The sequence below is a fragment of the Pleurodeles waltl genome, chromosome 3_1, assembly GCF_031143425.1.
Source record: "Pleurodeles waltl isolate 20211129_DDA chromosome 3_1, aPleWal1.hap1.20221129, whole genome shotgun sequence".
NCBI lineage: Eukaryota > Metazoa > Chordata > Amphibia > Caudata > Salamandridae > Pleurodeles > Pleurodeles waltl.
Window position 1 is genome coordinate 579,325,123 of NC_090440.1, and position 21,861 is coordinate 579,346,983.

Consider the following 21,861-nt stretch of genomic DNA (forward strand, 5'->3'; position numbering starts at 1 on the left):
GCCATATCATGGGGACTGGTCAGTGTATTTATTTGTATCAGTAACAAATAAGCAAAGTGGGAGTTGCTTTTGCTTCTGAAATAGACAAAAGAATTAGCCCTGATGCGCAAGGAGTATTTTTCCTTCACTTGGGGCATTTTTTCTGCTGCATCCCGAGCAAGAAAAAAACGTACATTAGAAAGTGCACCCCAAATAAGATGGGCCTTCCAGCGATCTGACCTGGCGGTCCTCTGGCAGATGAGCATAGGTAACTAAAGGTGGACTCAGCTGTGGTGCCACAGTCTGCAATTTAGTAGTTCCTCCACCTCGAAATGAGGTATTCAAACAGCTTCCACTCCGCCCAACCCTTGATAAACACCTACGCCTGTAATTTCCTTTACTTCGTTGTTAGTAAAATAAACGTGAATAATCGAACAATGACAATTTAAATTGCGCAATATAGCAACGCTTTGCAGTGTTATCTTGAGAACCTAGAGAATAGCATTTTGCATTGATCTATTAGTAAAGTATTCTTGCAAATCGTAGATACGCTCACACCTCGTGTGAGTTACTATGGTGGTCATTACGAACGTGGCGGTGTGGCCCGCCATGCCGGCGATGGCGGGTAAAACCACCAGCCGGCATGGTAGGCCACGCCGTCACATAAAGAACCCCATGAGGGCCGCCATCGGCAGCCCTCACTCACTGCCAGACTGCCTCCATCAGGCAGCCTGGTGGTGGTCGGAAACCTTACCCGACAGGGCAGCGGTGCTGCCCCTCGGATAATGTTTCCTCGGCAACCAGCCTTTCCCTGGCCTGGCGGAAGGGGTGCACTGGGGCACCCCGGGGGCCTCTGCACTGCCCATGCACTTGGCTCATCGCGCAGGTCACTGCCCGATTTTTGGGCAGTGATCTGCGTGACGGGTGCAGGTGCACCCACCGCACACAGGCATTGGCAGCAGCTCCATGCGGCCTTCCTGTGGGCCGGCGGCAAGGATCCGGGGATGCTGGCGGTCAGTGTTTTGACCACCAGCATGAACACAGCAGTTTTTACCGCTGTGTTCATAATCAGGGCCTATGTATCTTTTCCTTTAACACAAGATAAAATAAGACACACCAAAAGACTTTTGTGGTATTAGTGGCCTTTTCCTAATCAACAGTACTGCTGGGTGCAAACATCTCACCAATAATTAGACTGCCACCCATCCATTTTTTTACTACAATCATATAGAATGCTCAAGAGTCGACATCCATTTGGGATATGATGCCCAACCTTTGATTCATTGCTTATCCTAAGTGTCCTGCTGAACACGGAAATACAGATAAATACCTGTGCCTAAATAGTTGAGTCCTACACTATCTATCCACAGCTATACAACACTGACATTCTCAAGCACTTAGATGACACATCAGTTGAAGCCATGGTTGATGCTGCCCTACCAAAATCCTTTCACAGAGAACAGAGGAAAAGAGAAAATGAATCAGGGTTCCATGTAGGCTTGATGCTCTATCCAGAGATTCACCAGGATACTAAAATACTGCTTCATATCTTTGCATTGAGGGATCAGCAAAAGTACATCACAAGGACTGTGCTCCTTTTTTGTTTGCTCAATAGCCGTAGGCATATTTTTAGAAGATTACTAAGCTTTGACAGGAGCCATTATTTGTTTTTAGAGATTGCACATATTGCTCAGTCAGACCACATGCGGCAAAATGCAGCATAACTATAAAAATGTGATTTTGTGGTGGGGTGTGGCCATGGAAAATGCCTGGTAAGAGCATATTCTAGAGGCCCTCCAGATCCCCAACTTCCTCAAACTAAATAACATTTATAGAATTTTGAACGCAGGAGAGACCACAAGAAAACTTCAAAATGTCATATGGCCCTTATTGGCAAGAAAGTGCTGAAAATGGTGGATCTGAGACTCTGAAAACCTAGAAGACCCATGCATTACCACAGTGTTGCAGAGTAAGATTGGTTTCAGAGTGTACTCCATAGTTAATTTTGTTTAAACCTGAAACTCAAGCAGATATAGACTGCTTATCTGAAGGAATCTCATAGGTAGGAAGAAGAAGAGAAATACTAAGGTACAGTTAGGTGAGCAGAGTGTATGGTCACAACGAAGCATCTTTACAAGGCGTACAGAGAGGAAGGCAGGACACTGAGCATGAATACCCGTTGTAGGTACAACCAGTAGTTGAAAGTGAGACTTCAGATTTTCTTAAACACTTTCAGCTGAGCAGAGCCTTTCATGCACTGGAAGGTGTAAGTGATTGTTTGGTCCATAAGCATGAACCCTGAGACACTCAAACCCTCAGGGGAATTTAGTCAGTACTTCCCAACTCTCAAAACTGAAGGAGATTATGAAGATGTTTGTGAGCAACATACATTAGAAAATACTGTCAGATCAAGCCCATAATTTGGCAGCCATCTTCATTTTGAATTTGCACACTGAAGGAGCATCTATGCTAAAGGTGTACCACAAACGGAACAGGGAGGCTATCCTTGAAGGCACGAAGGCCGAGAGTGTTGGAACGACAAATAGCAATGTAGATGGGCTAACTGGCAGTTACGAAATAGAAGCCACTACATGGGATTGAAAACGGCAAACAAGGGGGTGACAACGAAAATAATGAATTATTTTATAGCAACAGTTATAGTAATAGATTAACTTGCCAGTCTGTGTGGATAACTTTTCCATACAAAGAAATTACTAATATTCATGTAGCACACTATGAGAGTTGTTAAGCTGTGAAACGAATACACTGATAGCCTCAAAGCAGCCAACACGCAAAAGCAGTGAAACTATTATAATTATCCTAATTGTGTCTTCCCTGTTCATATAAATGAGTTAGACCCCACATCTTAAAATGAGACACAACAATACTGCTTTCACCAAAGGATCAGAAGTCACCCACTATCAATTAACCATGCATTTCTTGGGGATTGCAAAAAACAGACTTTGCTCACCATGATCGAGGCATGAGATCTAACATTAAAGGCAGCAGGGAATTAAATAAATAAGCATGTTTCAGCAACACAAGGAGGTATGCTGCTTCTGTTGTGAGAAATCAAAACAGATTTAAAAAAATGTTAACATTTAAAACGGGCTTTCTCAAAGCATTCACGTTTATTATTAATACAGACTTGGTGGTGAAGGGAAGAAAGGACAAACTTGAAGTATCAGTAGCAGGAACATATATAACTATGGGCAGAAATTATATCCAATACAGAGGTGCTGAAAGCATAACAGAGGTACTCGTCTGAAAATCTGGAGACCAGAGAAAACATGTCTAAGAAGAACAATTTCAGATTTAGAGTAAATACTGTTAAGTACTGGAGCACAATATCTAAAACACAATGTTAAGAAATTTTTGGTAAATTGCTACAGGAATTCAACAACTCAGAAATACTGTTGGATGAGACTTAAAAGATATTGTCTAAATTGCAGTGAAAGGCTTGTTCAGTCAAAGTGAAAGAAGGGAGCATCAACAGAGGAATAAGATGGTCAGATCTAATCTTCCTAGAGGAGAAGATGACTATCCTTCTGCATTTAACACAAAATACGCTCCTGAAAAGAATTGACATATGACCTACAATATAATGCTCATGATAAGAAGAAGATGCATACAAAGGAAGCTTCCTATCAAAGCTCGATTTATATTTTAAATTTTAGCCATGCCATCAATATCGATAAGAAGGCAACTCAAATCTGGGTATGCAGCAAGAAATCAAACTTCGAACCATAGAGATCCACAATGGTCTAAACTAAAACTAAAGTCCTAATTTTAAGTTTGGTGGATAGGGTATTCCATTGCAAATACAACAGAAGACCTGGTTTGCCAAAACCCCAATCCTCCCGCATCATTTGGAGACAAGACGGACCTTAAGGTTTCCACCAAAGGAGCCCCAATGGGACCTGTTGATGAAAAGCTTATACTTAAAGCCCGAGAGAGTATGGGTAATTGGAGGAAGGACAGTACTCTACCCACTTTATATAGGGTGGGCAGAGTAATGTCTTTTTTTTGTCCCTCACTGCAGGGAAAAACCTGACAGTGAGGGACAGAATGAAAAAAAACACAAACCCTGGCATTCGTTTTCCCGCTTTGGTAGTTTGTTTTTGAAACAAATCTTTGAAAAGTTTAGTTGGGCAGCTGTCAAAACCGCCTGCGGCAGTTCATCAAAATGTTTTGCACATTGAAAGGAACTGTCATCTTTACTGATAGATCACTTATTTCTTGGCAGATAAGAAAGAGGAATAAAGTAGAAAATTGATTTGTTCTAACATTTTAAAGTTCATTAATGGGTTTGTTTTTTGTTATTGACTAAACACACTGATACTTGTGGGGGTTGCTCATCTAGAGGGGACCTGGCTTGGCTTTTTGGTATTGACTCTCTCTATTGGAGCAGGACGTTAGTTGATTTGCATTAGCTAAGCTCTGTCTAGAGTGGCATAGTGGGCATGGAACTAAATCTCTTAAGAATGCCACAATATGTGTTTCTTCTGTTGAGGACAATAATTTCAAAATTATTTACAGGCTTTTCTGACAAAGATTTGGTGGGGAGACATGTCAAAAGACACCCGCATACTGAAGCTAATTTGTGGATTCTGGTGTCCACTGTTAATCTACACTAATTTAATAGTATTCAGGTATGAACAACTTTACATTTTTATTTTAAAATTAAACTTTTGATGTGCTAAAGATGGGATTGAAGATGGAAATGTGCATCTGTGTATTTTATCTACCAAACCAAACATGATATAGTATGGAGGGGTTGCATGAGTGGGTGAAAAAAATGAATTTGTTAAAATACATGGGACTGCAAGGCAAAGTTACCTGTCAAAGCTGTTTACTAAGGGGGTGCCTACATCACCCATGAAAATATGTCTTTAGATTTTGATGTATTCATAATTACATTCCATGTTTTGTGTTTTTCTCTCTCTCTTGTTCTGGGTGTCTAATAAGAAAACATAAGTGCAGGTCCCCAAATATGAGTCCAGTTCGCCCCAACAGGTTATCACTGGTTCAATTAAGCATTGTCTAATAGCCCTGTTACTCACAGTAAGGAGGCAATTGGAGAAAAATGGCATTGAGGGGCAGTGCTTGTAAAGAACTTTCTATTCACCCTTCTTCTCTTCTGTCAATATGTGTCTTGGAGGCGTCAGCACTGCCAGCTGTGCAGTTGACAGAAATATGCCCTGGCAACCAGAGTGCAGTGATCTCTAGATTTCGGTAAAAGTATAGTAGTTTTAGTATAACTCTGGGAATAACTGGGCAGTTTCAGTTGTAACCTACTGGCAGTGATGGCCACTTTGTTACACAGAAAGAAGATTCTTCAATGAGCTCTTAAAGTTAGGCTATGTCATTTAAAATGTGTACAAGATAGATAGTTTTGGAGCTGGAATCATATTTGATTTATTTGCTATTTGATATGTGTATATTTTTTACTTGATCCACTATTACAGTGTCACCCATGGTTTAACGAATATCCCCTTATCTTATGGTGCTTTCAGTTTGTACTGACTACGTTTGTGTTAGGTACAGATGAATTACTGTGTATATAGCTGCCACAATTTGTTATAGGCTGGCAGGGTAGAGTCTATATCAATCCATACACAGAATAACTGTAGGGAGAAACCAGATCACTGAGATAATTCCAAGTTGTAGTGCACACTGTTGGTTTCAATAGATTTAATGCTTGTACCAGCTACACACACTTACCATACAGGACTCATGCTGTACAATTTAGGATAGACACGTTTTAGAGTATGTTTGCTATTCATAATCCTGACCATTACAATTTGCTTCCACTGACATCCAACAAATATGTTTCCAAAGTAGTGAGACGAAGGAAACTATAATTGACACATGACACCATTTGCATATACTACTCTATGCAAGGTGGCACCTTGGATACTCGAGAAGTCGTCCTTTACTTAGGCAATTGAGAAGGGAACTAAATAGACCTTCATAACATCCAGTCCTTGACAGGTTCCAAGATTGGGATGGTATAAGAAGACCTCCAATATAAATAGGGGTTTAGGGAAAGGTACCTTCCTAGGATAGAAATACTTCAGGTGTCTGTGAGAAAGTGCCCCTTTTTGTATGGTCACCCCCCACGTTTTTCCCAGGACTGCAGTAAAAATGGCTAGTGAAATAGCAATTTAGGGCGGTGAGCTTCAAAAGCTTCACGGCCCCTGATAGGCATCTGTGCTGTCCCCCAGAGCAGGACACAACCCTCCCCCTGCACCAGGCACATCTGGTCACCAACAGACGGGAAACTAGCTGGGGTAGGGCAAACCACCAGAAGGCTGACCACACCCCTAGGGTGAGCAGCCTGGCCTGTGCACTAAATTTTGATTTCTGCCATGTTAGGAGTAGCAGAATAGAGGGTTCTGGGTAGTAAAGGGGCGACCCACTCTACCGGATGTGGTCACCTCAGGGCGGATTAACTGCAGAAGCTGGCTGCCCATTGGCCACTAGTTTCCAGTCTTCTAACTTCCTCAAGTCCAGGATTTAATGGATTCCCCTGACACCAGAACCACAGATCTTAACAACTGACTCCATAGAAGGACCAATAGGAGCCTTGTGCTGCTGATAAGAGGACTTTGCCCACTGCAACAAAGCAAAAGAGGTCTGTGGTCTGTGACCACAGACTTGGAACTGTGTGATCGACGCTCGTCCTTTGCTCAAACTCAGCACTCCTGACCAGTTGGACACCTGTGGATGCCGGAAGCAACCTCAGTCTCCCCTAGACTAGTGGCACTAGTCCCCTGCAAACTACAGACAAAATCGCTTTCCAGGATTCGAAGATTCACCAGCTAATGGGCTCTCCGTGGAATCACAAAAAAACAGGTGGTCCAGTGTCTTTTGGTAGTTGTAATGTCACTTGCCCTGAAGTTTCAAGCCACTACATCAGTCCCCCAGACCTTGTAAAGTTTCTAAAGCTTTTCTTTGTGTTTATTGCTGCCAAGGCTTGCTGATTGCCAGTCTGGTAACTGACCCCCAAACTCAACACTGTATCTGCAGGCAGACTGTGCAGCCTGCATCCAACCAAGATCAACAACCTAGCCCTTGCTATATTTCTGCAGCAGCGCTGAGCGGTAAATTCAGCACCAGCATGGGTCCCATTCAGCAACCTGGACAGCCAGGATAACTCCACACCCGGACTCCACGAGGCAGGTAAAATTGAACTGACTGTCATAGTCTAGTCCTAGGGCCCGCACTACCTTACCCCTACAAGGATTCCAAGCAACTCAACCTTAGGGTGACTGTTAGACCTGACAGCCTTAGGGTAGTCACCCCTAACTTTTTGCCTGCCTCCCTCCACTTTTTGGACACTGTTTTTGCTGGTTTATAGATTCTGCGCACTTTACCCCTGCTAACCAGGGCTAAAGTGCATATGCTCTCTCCCCTAAAACATGGTAACCTGGAATCATACCTGATTGGACTATTAATTTACTTATAAGTCCCTAGTAAGGTGCACTTTATGTGCATAGGGCTGGTGAATTAAATGCTACTAGTGGGCCCGCAGCACTGGTTGTGCCACCCACTTAAGTAGCCCCTTTTAGAATGACCCCCTTTATATCACTTTTCAGTGATATCTCTACAATTTCCCATTGCAACTTTATTCTTTTTGACCTACAATTATCCTGATAAATATTATATATTTTTCTAAACACTGTGTGGTGTATTTTTGTGGTGCTATATGGTGGAATTGTATGATTTATTGCACAAATACTTTACACATTGCCTTCTAAGTTAAGCCTGACTGCTCGTGCCAAGCTACCAAGGGTGGGCACAGGATAATCTTGGATTGTGTGTGACTTACCCTGACTAGAGTGAGGGCTTTTGCTTGGACAGGGGGTAACCTAACTGCCAACCAAAAACCCAATTTCTAACAGTGACCAATTGTCAATAGTGATTTTTCCCATTGACCCCAGCGTTATGTTTTCAATGTGAATTTTTTTCTGTGATTTAATATTGCTTCTAAAATCTATGACTATGTTTGTACTGATGCAATTCTGTTTGTTTTGGTGTCTAAAAATGAAATAAAAATAATCTCTATTTTTATAAATTGGTGTCAGATTTCCTTTGAGTTGTGTCAATTACTTATTGTCCATATTGGTTTTCTGAAATGCTTAACACATGTTCCTCTAGTAAAGCCTGACACTCTTTTCCCAGACTCCCAGGACTGAGCTAAGAATTTGTGAATGTGAATCCAAGGACAATCTTTGGGGGTTTGTGAGAGTAGTTGAGGACTAACCCCCACACCACATAATACTCCACCTTCCTACAGTGCCTTTTTTAAACTGATGAAAAACAACAAGGTGATGGATGGAATGCTTGAACTAATCTCATTCACTGGCAATCGCTTGGGGCCTCATCCCAATCCATTGTTTTTCACCCATCAGGCCACCTTAGATAGGTCCCAGCCATATGCAAATCAGTCTTGTTAAACTGATGACAAAAAGATCTACAAATGGTTCACCAGCCTTAGTAACTAAGTTGACAGTATTTTGGAAGACCTGCAAGGCATTGAGAGGTGGACGGTCAAAAAAGCTTTAGGCACATTATCTCTGATATTCTCGTCATAGACTTAAAGTTCTTTGTTGGACATCTAAATACCTTATGGGCACCACACTCAAATATCACCAAAATGAAAATAACTATCTAGCCCAATCCAAAGAATTGACACTCTAATGTGGTTCAAGGTAACACTCAATACCTTCTTAATCCACATCCTCTCTACCACAACTTCCTGATGTTGGGAGATAATTTCCCAGAGGTCCATTAGGCCAAGTTCTAGGCAGAACAATCTTTGAAAGCAGCTTCTGGTGGTGATCATGGTATTCAGAGAGTTTAGCCTGGTGCTCCAAGTCATATAGTAGTGTCATAATGGACACTAAATTCAAAATTGGAGCAGGTCCTCCCGCCAGCTCTTCCTGGTTTAGGTCTCCAGGCCGTTCAGCACCTGCATCTCCTCCAGCACTCCTGCTGCCTTTGCTGATGCTGCTCTCCTCTTCCTTATTCCCCCTCGTGTCCCTTAGTCTCTCTCAAGTCTTTTTTCACTCGTTACTCCCCTCTGACTGTCTTCTTGTGCCTGCTTTCCTCTTTTTGCCGCCTTTTGCCTTGTGCCTTCCCATGCTCTCCACTGTCTCTTTACTGCCCATTCACTGTCCTTTTTGTCTGCCATTTTTGCCTTTCTCTGTCTTTTTGCCTTCTTTGGTGTATATTGCCTCACAAGCTCTTTAATTCCTTCTGTCTCCTTTGCCCCTACTAACCCCGCTATCCCATCTGCCTCCAGAGTGCTTCCTGCCTTTTTCCCTCTTCCTACTTAATGGAGTCCGTAGTGCGGCCATGCAGCAGATGCACGCAGTGGGCATGCTTCTGGCTCCATCTGCGCACACCTGCAACTGGACCACGCCCAGCATCAGGAACCCTGGTTCTCCCACCACCCACCTCTGCTCCACCAAGGAGCTCAGAGACATGAAGCCTGGATGCGACAACAGCAACTGCTACACCGCCTCCCCTTGAGCAAACAGAGGACCCTTCACCTTGGGACAATGCTGCTTCTCCTGCAACTTGGAGCCTCCTGACCAGCACCACACCCACCCAGAAAACTACGAACAATCTGGAACCACTCTGATTCATCCTGCCCAACGTCTGGTCCTACTTTAAACATGCCATGGAAATCTGGGACACCATCACCTCGCTCTCCCCGACATGGCCCTCATCACCGAAACCTGGCTAAGCCCCTCCTCGAACCCCGACATTGCCACTGCAACACCAGATGACTACAAGATTTTACACCGAGACTGCAACAACAAGCACGGTGGGGGCATCGCCATCATCTTCAAGAACACCATTCGATGCATGGCCTCTAAAGAAGAAACCACACCCCTCATGGAACACCTCAGTTTTCAGCTACAAACCAACACCAAGACAACCATAAGAGACACCCTCATATTCAGGAGGCCAGGACCCCGACCGGCCTTCTGCGACACCGTCCTCTACATCATCACACCACTAGCCATTGACTCAAACCACTACATCCTACTCAGAATCCTCAACTTCCACAATGACGATCCCAACAATATCAACTCTACTACTCTCCATGAGAATATGAGCAACATAGACCTCACCCAACTGGTCACTGTACACACACAAAAAGTCGGACACACACACACTCTAATTTATCTCCACCTCCAGTGACAGAGTCAGACTGAGCCACGTCACAGAACTCTCCTGGTCTGACCACAGCATCGTCCACTTCACCATCTCCGGCACTCAACACACCACCACCAAAAGTCACAGAGCTGACTACCGTAGCTGCAGCAAAGTAACAGTAAAATACTGGACGCATGCCCTCGCCTCGTCTAAACCTAAAGCCTCATCCAACCTTGACCAGGCCATCCTGTACTTTTCCACCTGGTTCACCGAATGCGCCGACAGAGTTGCTCCACTGAAACCAGCCAGAACCAATAAAAAATCAACACATGCCAGTTGATACACCCCAAAGCTCAGAGCCACTAATCGCAGCTGCTGCAGACTTGAGAAATAATATGGATCCACCAGGAATGCCTCCAATCTAACCACCCACAAAGCAGCCCAACAGCAACTACCACCAAACAAATCGAGGAAGCCAAGAGAACGGCCATCACAAACCACACTGCCTCAGCAACCACACAAAAGGACTTTTCAGAATAGTCAAAGAATACTCCAATTCGACAGGCACAGAAAACACCATCCACCCTTCCCAATAACTCTGCGAAGGAAGACTGTGGTTTTCTTCATACAATGGGTTGACAAGACATGTGCTAGGGCCTTGGTGCAATTTTTGTTCAAATCAATCATTTATAATAAAAGGTCACTAATACTTAAAATATGGGTGATCTGTTTTTGATGAGTTTCCTGTAAGGGGTAGGGTTTCCTACTAAAAAGCTCAGATTGTGCTGCATTTGTATTCTGATGAATGCTATTGAAGGATAAATGCAAGGCACTTCTAGCATTACCTTTTTTGAAGAGAGAAAATAAATCTTATGGTCCCAGAGATGACAAATGTTCACTTGAGATAAACGATCTTAAATGGTCATAGGTAGCTTTAGTTGATCTTATCGGAGTTGTAAGAAAGCAATATTGAACATGGCTTGGAGGCCGTCTTCAGAATTATTATTAAGTTTGTATTATTTAATATGCTTTTTTGTCTACGAATAGCTTTTCTCTTTGTGCAGCGTATACAGCTTTTCTTGTGATTCTTTTCCAACAAATTGCGTTTTGTGTTTAAGTTATTTAATTCTCGAGCACACTACTGTGTTGCTTTTTACTGGAGGACAGCAATTTGGTCTCTAAATGTTCAGTTACATTTAATACCTACTATTAGACTTTTCATCCTTGGCGTGGTCTCCCTTAACTTTCTGCCTCTGTTCCCCAGGTTGTTGATGTGTGCTGGACTCTGATTTTGCTGTTTCTGTTACTCTGGGCACTTTACCACTGCTAACCCATGCTAAAGTGCAAGTGCTCCTTTCCAAAATATGTATGTGATTGGTTTACCCATGATTGGCATATTTGATTTACTAGTAAGCCCCTAGTAAAGTGCCCTAGAGGTGCCAGGGCCTGTAAATCAAATGCTACTAGTGGGCCTGCAGCACTGGTTGTGCCACCCATAAGTAGCTCTGTAATCATGTCTCAGACCTTCCATTGAAGTGTCTGTGTGTGTAGTTTTAACTGTAAATTCGACTTGGGAAGTGTACCCACTTGCCAGGCCTAAACCTTCCCTTTACTTACATGTCAGACACCCCTAAGGTAGGCCCTAGGTATCCCCAAGGGCAGGGTGCAGTGTATGGTTAAGGTAGGACATACAGTAATGTGTTTTATATGTCCTGACAGTGAAATAGTGCTAAATTCGTTTTTCACTGTTGCAAGGCCTGTCCGTCTCATAGGTTAACATGGGGGCTTCCTTTAGATCTGATTAAAGTGTAGATTCCCTTTGGGAGCAGATGGACATGTGGAGTTTGGGGTCCCTGAGCTCACAATTTAAAAATACATATTTTAGTAAAGTTGATTTTGAGATTGTGTGTTTGAAAATGCCACTTTTAGAAAGTGAGCATTTCCTTGCTTATATCATTTCTGTGACTCTGCCTGTTTGTGGATTTTCTGTCTGGGTCAGTTTGACAGTTGGGCTGGTTGCACCTCACACTAGACAGCGACACAAAGGGAGCTGGGGTGTAGTCTGCATTTCCTGATGAGCCATCTGTGCTAGGAGGGTGAGGAGGAGTGGTCACTCACACCTGAAAGGGCTGTGCCTGTCCTCACACGATGCAGTCTCCAACCCCCTGGTGCGTGTCTGGGGCCTGGCCTGGGCAAGGCAGGATTTCACATTCAAAAGAGACTTTACTTTGAAGTAGGCCTACTTCAAAGGAGAAATTGGGTATATGAAGGGCACCCAAAACTGCAGACTTTAGGAACACTTCTGGAAACAAGAGGAAACTCTTCCTGGAGAAGAGCTGAGGAAGAAGAGCTGCCCTGCCTGTGACTGTGCTTTGTGGAGCTATTCTGCAGTTGCTGCTTCTGCCAGAGTAAGAGGGCAAAGACTGGACTTGGTGTGCCTTCCATCTTGAGAAAAAATCTCCAAGGGCCTGATTTAGAGCTTGCCTCCTGTTGTTTCAAGTCTCAGGGACAGCAAAGACTTCTCTCTGCCAGCACCTGGAGTCTCCGGAAAGACTCCTACTCTGCACTGTGATGCCCATCCAGTTCCTGGGGCCCTGAAAGGAGAAGCTGGCAACCTAAGAAGAAGAAATCCACGCACAGAGCGCCGTGCGGGGAAAAGATCGACGCAACTCAGATTTGCGGCTGAAGAAACGACGCACCGCCGGCTCCTTGGCTGAAATCGGCGCTCGCCTGAAACGCGACCGAAGAATCGATGCACGGAGCTGGAGAAATGACACGTAGCATCACTGACGGAGGCTGGGAGATCGCCACCCACACTGCGGGGTTTTCGGATCATCGTGCAGCTGGATTTCTGACGTGAACCACCGTGTGCAAGCAAAAACAACGCAAGGCCTGCCTGGATCCATGTGCGGACTGAATCGACGCATCGCTATCCTGCAGAGAGAACAACCGATGCACGCCGACTCGGCAGAAGAAGGAAACAATGCAAGGTCCTGTTCGGGAGTGGAATCGACCCATCGCAACCCCTTTTTGACGTGTACTCGCCTCTGCAGGGTTATTATTGATGCGCACGAGGTACATTTTCACGCCAGCAGCGCTAGTGTGTGTTTAAAACTACTTAAAGACTCTTTTTGATTTTTAATTGATAACTTGACTTGTGTATTGTGGATTTTTGTCGTTTTCGTCTTGTTTTGTTTAGATGAATATTTCCTATTTTTCTAAACATGTGTTGTGTCATTTTGTATTGTTTTCATTAAGTTACTGTGTGTGTTGATACAAATACTTTACACCTAGCACTCTGAAGTTAAGCCTACTGCTCTGCCAAGCTACCAAGGGGGTAAGCAGGGCTTAGCGGAGGGTGAATCTCTTTTACCCTGACTAGAGTGAGGGTCCTTGCTTGAACAGGGGGCAACACAAGACCCCATTTCTAACATCTACTTTCTGTTACCGTTATTGCAATAGGAAATAGATTGTGACTGAAAGTAATGGCTGTTAGTTAAGCCCTAAACAGCTCTGAAAACGTCTACAGACCCAAAGAAGAAAATTGCTACTGATGCTTTTGTGCGAGGTGGTGATGTGAGTTATGCAATCATACCTAATTATCTGACAATGTTTGATCAGACTATGAATGGAGCATAATTCTAACCTTTTAACCCGTGTTGGATCCAACGTTTGTGTGGCAGTGTGTATCGGATCCACAGACAATTGTATTCCATAGCATGGAGATGAACGTTTGGACATACAGGGATTAATGTCTTTGTCAAAGGGTTAACTCCGTTGATAGAAGTTTGTTTGAGAGGCCTTCAGTTCCCCACTCCAAAGATTGAGTGGATCCTTCCTTTAAAGCTTTTTTTTAAACAAATCGTTTTATTAGCAACAAAGAGACATGCAAAACATAACTAAACATAGTTCCTTCAAAGCTTCTTAAAGAATTTTAAAGATTTAAAGCATCATATTCTACATGCTGATTTCTCATCCCTAAATCCATATTACACTGAGATCTAGTTGTCCTATTCATGAAATCTCGCTCGTGACAGAAGAGTCTCAGAGTGTCAGAGTCTCTCGGTAGTAAGCCATATTCATGTTACTGGTGAATCTCTTTGTTGCTTCTTTCATACTAATAGAGAAATAATAAACTAGTATATTTTCAGCTGGAAAAACAAATGATTCCACGCCCATTTGAGAAACTATTGAATGATGAGTTGACTTACCTATGGAACTAATAAAGACATATAGGAGATTAGCAAAAAAAGGGATTGTAATATGAGAAGTAGCGGTATATGCAATTACAAAGAGTGTAATAGGGTATGCACTTCATACAATGGCTAGCAACAGTGTGTAGCCAAGGTACTTGCATTTTCCTGAAAACAACTTAAAGGCTCTCAATTTTATGTGAGAGAATTATCACCGAAAAGAAAAACAATGTACGGTTTTAGAGGTTATGTGTGTAATGTTAGTGAAAGTAAATTGTTATGCCTGAGCATTATTATTTTTTTCTTTAATCCTTCTTCTAGTGGAGAACATTCTAAAGCAGCTCCCAATACCTGTAAAGAACTTGACAGCCTGGACACAGAAAAAGATTTGCTTTTTAGTAGTACAAGCAGGTGAGTAATCATATATATATATATATATATATATATATATATATATATATATATAGTTAATTTTGTATTTTTTTTATTATTTGTTTTTTATTTATTTTTTATTTTACCATACTACACAAATGTAACTCCTTGCAGCCTGGTTTTGATTAAATATATTGCAGTGTAAGTGGGGCTTGGTATCTTTGCCCGCTCAAAAGTCAGGCCAATATTATGCCCCACCCCTTCCAAATACCCCCCACCACCACTGGGGGGGTGTGGGGGGTACGAGGGGGAGAAGTGGAGAGAGATGGGGGAGGTGTGTGTGGAGCGGCTATGAGGGGGGAGTCCAGAGGTGAGGTATGAGAGCCACCTTACAAGGTCGCGAGCAGGGGACAGCAGAGTAGTATATTGCAGCTGGTACCTGCAAACATGGCCCTTTTGCTGCAGAAGGGAGGGCTATAGCCCCAAAGCATTTTTGCATGTGGTATCCAAGTTTTGCACCGTTACCTGAAGAGAAATGTGATGACTTAATCAGAGTAGTCTGGAAGGATAGTCGCACAATTTGATTAACTACTGCATCATCCACAACCGAATGAAAATTATGCTGTGATTTCCTAAAAGCTGTTAGGAGATGTTGCCCAAATAAAGCATATAATAACCTAAAAAATCTCATTATGTTTTAAAGGGATGATAATAAAACAGGAAAGCAGAAACCATCTGAAAATAACCTATGTGGACAATTTATACTTCCGAGATGGCAGAAATTTTGGACCGCTCCAGTGACCGTGTTTTTAGGAAACGTTATAATGTATTTTGCATTTTTATTCCTGTTTGCCTTTGTCCTTTTGCTGGACTTCAAGCCGCCTCCACCAGAGGGGCCTTCTGTTAAGGAAGTTATCCTTTACTTTTGGGTGTTTACGTTAGTCCTGGAAGAAATACGCCAAGTAAGTACTTTACGTTTTTACATATTAAATGTTAATTGTTTCTTTGAATATCACAAGAGGGATGGATGGCATTAATAGAGCGCACAACAAAAAGTGAATTGTCAACAAGTTTAATACCAAAAATAATTAAGATACAGATAAGTTTCTGTCTAAACTCTGGGTCCGTAGAAATCGGTATCATCAGTGTACTGAGGCACCACTTTAGAAAGTTCTGCTGCTGCCATATACAGCAGCTATGGTTTATAAATTATTTCACTTTAATATTTACCCCTTTACGTTATTTAATGTGCATTTGTAACAAAATCCTAAAAAATGATGAGTTGAAGAGTAGTACACAGGTACAAGGTATTTCAGGTTTAAAAAAAGCTACCACCCAATTCGCCTTTTCTCTGCTTTGTAGCACTGCATAATTTGTGCCATTGGTTGTCGATGATGAGCACGAGCACGAATTTTTGGAACCAGAATTTATTTTGCATCATGAAACATTAACCAATAAAATAAGAAATAAAACCAGAAATGAAAGAAAGGATGAAGCGAAAGGTATAGGACCAGTTACAAGTGATTGTGGATGGGGTGAGTGAGTGTTTTTGGATGGGGTGAGTGAGTGTTTTTGGATGGGGGTGAATGAGTGTTTTTGGATGGGGGTGAGTGAGTGTTTGTGGATGGGGGAGAGGGGAGAGTCCGTGGGTGCATGTGTGTGGGTGTGAGCAATTGAGTGCCTGTGGGCGGGTATGAGCGATTGAGTGTGTGAGTGCGATTGAGTGAATGGAAGGGGTGAGTGCGTGTATGCGTGTGTATGTAAGTGTTCAAGTAGGGGGTTGAGTGTTTGTGTAAGTGAACAGGAAGGGGGTGAGTGTTTGTGTAAGTGGACAGGGAGGGGGGTTAGTGGTTGTGTGAGTGGATGGGGAGGGGGTACGTGTTTGTGTGAGTGAATGGGGAGGGGGTACGTGTTTGTGTGAGTGAATGGGGAGAGCGTGTATGCGGTGCAGAGGGGAGCGGGCTGTGAATGTATGTATGCAGTGTGGGGGTGAATGTATGTATGTATGCGATGCAGGGGGAGGGGGTGAATGTATGTATGTGGTGAGGGGGTGTGAATTTATGTATGCGGTGCAGGGGGGAGTGAATGTATGTATGCAATGCAGGGGTGTGTGAATGTATGTATGTGCTGTGGAGAGATGCGTAAATGTATGTATGTACTCAGGGGAGGGGGGAATGAATGCATGCACGAGTGCAGTGTTTGTGTATGTATGTTACTGTGAATGGGGGTGTATGACGCGCGTTCGGGGGTGTGTGTTTGTTTGTGTGTTTGAGTATGTGAGTGCATGTGTGCGGGTATTTGGACATGTCTGCGAGTGACCTGGCGACAGGAATGCTTATTCCTGTCGCTAAGGTGCAAGACTGCCAGCTTTTTATGGCGGTGCAACCGGCAGAAAATGCTGGCGGTCTGTCACCGCGTGATACCACCAGCGGTATCACGCCATCCGCTGTGCTGGAGGTGCTCATCTCCAGCCCAGCGTAACGTGGTAATGTGGCGGGAGGGGTGGAGGCTTGGCGGTTTGGCTCCAGCCAAACCGCCAAACTCCGAATTTGGAGGTATTCACCACCAGCCCATCAGCGGTGACATTGCCACAGCAGTGCAGGCGGTCTTCGGACCACCAGGGTCGTAATGAGGGCCATAGTCTTGCGTTTTTCACCTATTGGCTTAGCCAATGCTTTTTGGCAATTGTATATGTGTGTGTGCTTCATTTGAGCCTGCTGTTTCCAGCATTCTGCAGCACACATAGAGGAACAGGCCTCAGGATTGTTTTTGTGCAGGAAGGTTCCCCTTCTTGCACAAAAACAATCCTGCATGCAACACCGGCACCCTTGCACCATGGTATAAGATCTATTGTAAATGTTGTTGCTTTCTATATGCATAGTTATTGGAATTATTTTATCTTGTAACCTACACTAATTTGCATTTGCTTGTTTAGAGTTTTTTCACTGATGGAGGAACCAACTTAATAAAAAAATTGAAACTCTACATGGAGGATTCCTGGAATCAGTGTGATTTGGTGGCCATCCTCCTATTTACATTTGGGCTGTCTTGCAGGTCAGTAGTTCTGCTTTCAGTAGAAGTAATTTGTTGTCCAGTTCCTCACACTTCATATTAGTTTGGGGTTTCCAAAAGCCACAACACAGTTCGTGGTCATGTGATGAAAAAATAGAAATCCAAAAAATTCAAAACACAAATGTCTAATTCATAATTTTAATTCTTTGAATGCACTTGAATGCAATGCTTTTCGGAAAAATAGAAACGTGTTTTAATTGTAAAATGCGTAGCAGGGCTGATGGGACTGTGACAATAAGAATTGGAGCAAAGAGCAGTGACGACTTTAAGGAAACCCTGATGAAGCAAAAAGAGAGGCAACAAGGAGAAGTGAAGAGATGAAGGGCAACCCAATCTATTTTTACTGGCAAAATTATAGCCTATCATGCATGGTATAGCGTGGGTTAAAATCTCCAGCTTTAATATGCATCAAAGTTTACTTAATCAGCCAGAACCATTAAAAATGAAAACAAAGCATTGCTGGTTTAAAATATTTCCTGGAAGTTTGCAGTGCTATTTGCCAAGACAACAATACAGCTGATTCCTTGATGAAACACTGCAGTACCGTCGTAAATCTACATATACCCAGGCACCAACTCATTAATTCTAGTGGTTTGTGATGACTAAACGACAAAGCCGTGTGGTGTTCCACCTGCTTTTTACTTCCATTGCTTGACTCATGTGTTTTCCTATGATAGCTAGAGAACCCCCTTTATAGCTATGAAATTATGTTGATTCAAATTAATCTTCTACTTCATGCCGTGACCAACTGCCCAATTGAGTAGGAGTGATGGTGCGGCATGACCTTACTTTTAGTTAAATTAATAAACTGCTGGTGGTGAATGGGGCCCCTTGTTAGATCCCACTCACCGTCTTGATAAGAGGAGGAATTTATGGGAAGGAGTATCCTTCCAACCTCCTGTTCTCAACCAATTACCATCTGGCTTTCAACAAGCCCTAAGAAAAGCCTCTAATCTTTGTGGTTAATAATTTGCCCTTATCTTTATCTCAGTTCTTTATAATGTTTTTCAAATAGATTCTATGTGAAACATGCAGTGGCAAATGGGCTCTACAAAACAGTTACCTAAAGATAAAATGCATTAAGGCATATTCATAGACCTCTAGTGCAAACTTGCGCCACATTAATGTCATTTATTTTGACGTTAATGTGGCCCAACGAGGCCAAAATCCCCACACCGGAATTACAGAGTGGCGCAATGCATGTATTGCGCCACTCTGTAACCCTTTGCGCTACATTATGCCTGCTCCAGGCATAATGTATGCAAAGGGGGCGTACCCGCATTAGGGGAGCCAATAAAATAGTACAAGAAAATCTATGAGATTTCCTTGCTCCATTTATTATGGCACTTTTAACGCCTGCTCGAAAGCAGGCGTTAAAAGGGGGCTTCCATTCTTTAGAATAGACCCCTATGTACTTTGCAGGAGTAGTCTTAATATTTTGGTGCTACTCCTTTAGAGTACATCAATAGCGTCATAAAAAAATAGACACTATTGCACCCTACACTGCGCCATGGTGCACCGTATTGTAAATACTGTAAATCTGCCCCCATTATGTTCTACATATTTCTAAATTGTTTATCAACTCAAAAATGGTGATCTCTATTAATTCTGTGTGCAAAAGTCACTGTTCACTGTCAGAAGTTATAGTAGCCAGCTAGATGAGGAGGTTGATAGTTCTGACTTTGTTTGATATAGGTTGGGAGGAGTGTTTGTGGAGGTTCCACAGGAATGCAAATTCTCTAGCATGATTTAAGATTTGGAATTAATATTACCCCAATTAAAACTGAAATCCCACTGAAAGATGCTATTGATAGCATTTGAAAAGACATTACATTACATATTCTGTAAACTGCATGCCATCACAGGACAGTACTGCAAATTAACAAATAGTTGTAAATTCCCAATTGTGTTGCCCAAACAAGTGATACTAGAACATGGTTCTTATTAAATAAATGTTCACATTGATAAACACAGAAATGTTAGGGATGTTCCCTCTTTATTCCCAACCATGACAGGGATTTAATCCGGATGAGATTTGCAGTGTCTGGGCAGGCATATAGACTGAACAAGGGAGAAAGGGTTTCCTTATCTTTAGGTGTAAAATGCACTGTAAGATTGTTACAGTAGGGCAAACAGGCACTGATGAAAACGATAGAGTTATCCCTGGGAACGTTTTCCCTATTGGTTAGGGAAGAGCCCGCTAGCTAATGCCAACCATAAAAGTAATACCCAAATGTACCCTCCCCAGAACACTTTCTGGACCTGTGGAAGAACATACGAAGGACTGCACGTGTTTGAGTTATGTGAGGAGATCTGAAAGACTTGATATGCTCCCACTTGTACGCAGGACAAAGAAGTAGACTCCAAGGATCAGTTCGCTGACTTCCTGAGTGGCTATAGGAACACAACAAGCTGCAAGATGCATTTTCCCTAAAGTGCTAGCCTCATTAGTTACATCTGTACCTGGACTGGATCCTGCTGGTGGCTTCTGCAGGAGTGAGCAGTGTCCCCCTAAGCACTGTCTTTGTGGTCCTGGGTTCATTGCTGTGCCTAGCTGTGTCTAACTGGACTTCTACAGTCTCTGAAAATGTGGGATTTAGAAAACATTTTGGAATTCCAGCCACCAGGGGACGGGGACCCAAGCTGATCCAGCTAAGGTGCTGGAAAGACGAAACTGATTTCTTCTGCTTGGCACTTCTCTACTGTCGGTTTTACTGGGCCCTCTGCAAGAAGGGATCCAGCATTGTGGATCCCATCAGTGGATACAGCCTTCAGCCTTGCCCCGCTGGAAGATTCTGAGCTGAAAAAAAGAGACTAAGTCCAAAGGCAAAAGTCTTGACAGGATGGAAGCTGGAAAGGTATCTGGCCAAAAAGCAGACCTCTTCGAGTGCAAAACTTTAATGCTTCTGCTCTGAATTTTCAGCCAAAACTCAACAACTATATCTGGACCCTTACCAACAGCTATCTTCTTCGTTGGATGAAGTCTCCAGTTTTGCCTCGCTGAAATATTTTTTACTTCAATTTCACAGGTAAAATATTTTGATGGGACGAACATACTTAGTATATCTGACCCGCTTATCATTGCAATAGGCCTGAAATCACACCTAGGTCCTGGTCATCCGCAAACAGTGATTATTGATTAGCTCTTTGTTTTTCTTGGTGTTTTTTTCTCATAAATCTCACGTCATATCTCCGGTTCCCATTATTGAATTTTTGTCATTTTGGTGTATTTTTACTTCTTCTCTTTTTATATAAATTGGAGTGGGATTTGTATTGTGTTGTGCTTTTGAAGTTGTAACTTTTTTGGTACTTCTAAATGCTTTACACATTATCTCTAAGTTAAGCCTGTCTGCTCTGTGCCATTGCTAGCAGGGGGTAATATCAGCTTTAAATTACTGAAACATTTGCCTGGTCCTAAGAAGTTAGTGACTTCATCATTTTCAGTGGACTCCCACCCACCCCAGTTTGGTATTCACTTGCTTGCAGCATGTAGTTATGAGATGAAAACAAATCATATCTCTTGCTTCAGAGCCCAAGATTTATTAGATGCATGAGCTATTTTATGCCTGCTCCCATTTTGCATAAGCTTGGCATATGTGCCTATATTGTCTTCTCTATTAGATGGTTAAGTGTTATATACACCCACCCTACCTTTAATTACTAGTTCAGTATAAATAATGGACTCTGGGGTCATTGGGTAAATTGCTATTAGAACTGTACACAAAACAAGACAGCAATATACTCCACCGCCAGTCCCTGAAGATCTTACATTAGAAACGAGCCTCTTTTAATTTGTATCCTCCAAGGAGCTTTTACATTCATTGTTCATAGTTTTTATTATACCAGTTGCTACTCCCATACCCCTTATTGATATTTGTTCATAAAACATAGCTGAAGCTTAGTAAGATGTTTGATTCTACTTAGCTTCTAGATAGCAAAGGTGGGTGCCTGTTATATGTCGTTAATGCCCATATCCATTCTGGGATTCACACTTTCTTTTATCTATTTCTCATTTCATTGATACTACAACTCAAGGTTAATTAGATATATATTTTCTTTTAGTTATACTTTT

At 42.6% G+C, this 21,861-nt stretch overlaps 1 protein-coding gene across 1 annotated transcript in view; it reads left to right on the forward strand.

Moving 5' to 3' along the window:
• Positions 1 to 21,861, forward strand: part of TRPM5 (transient receptor potential cation channel subfamily M member 5) — a 462,539-nt gene that overhangs the window by 155,521 nt on the left and 285,157 nt on the right. The window contains exons 13-16 of the mRNA XM_069221458.1: positions 4,519 to 4,631; positions 14,667 to 14,756; positions 15,421 to 15,679; positions 17,653 to 17,771. Coding sequence (XP_069077559.1) covers positions 4,519 to 4,631; positions 14,667 to 14,756; positions 15,421 to 15,679; positions 17,653 to 17,771 — 581 coding nt within the window. The remainder of the gene's footprint in view (positions 1 to 4,518; positions 4,632 to 14,666; positions 14,757 to 15,420; positions 15,680 to 17,652; positions 17,772 to 21,861) is intronic.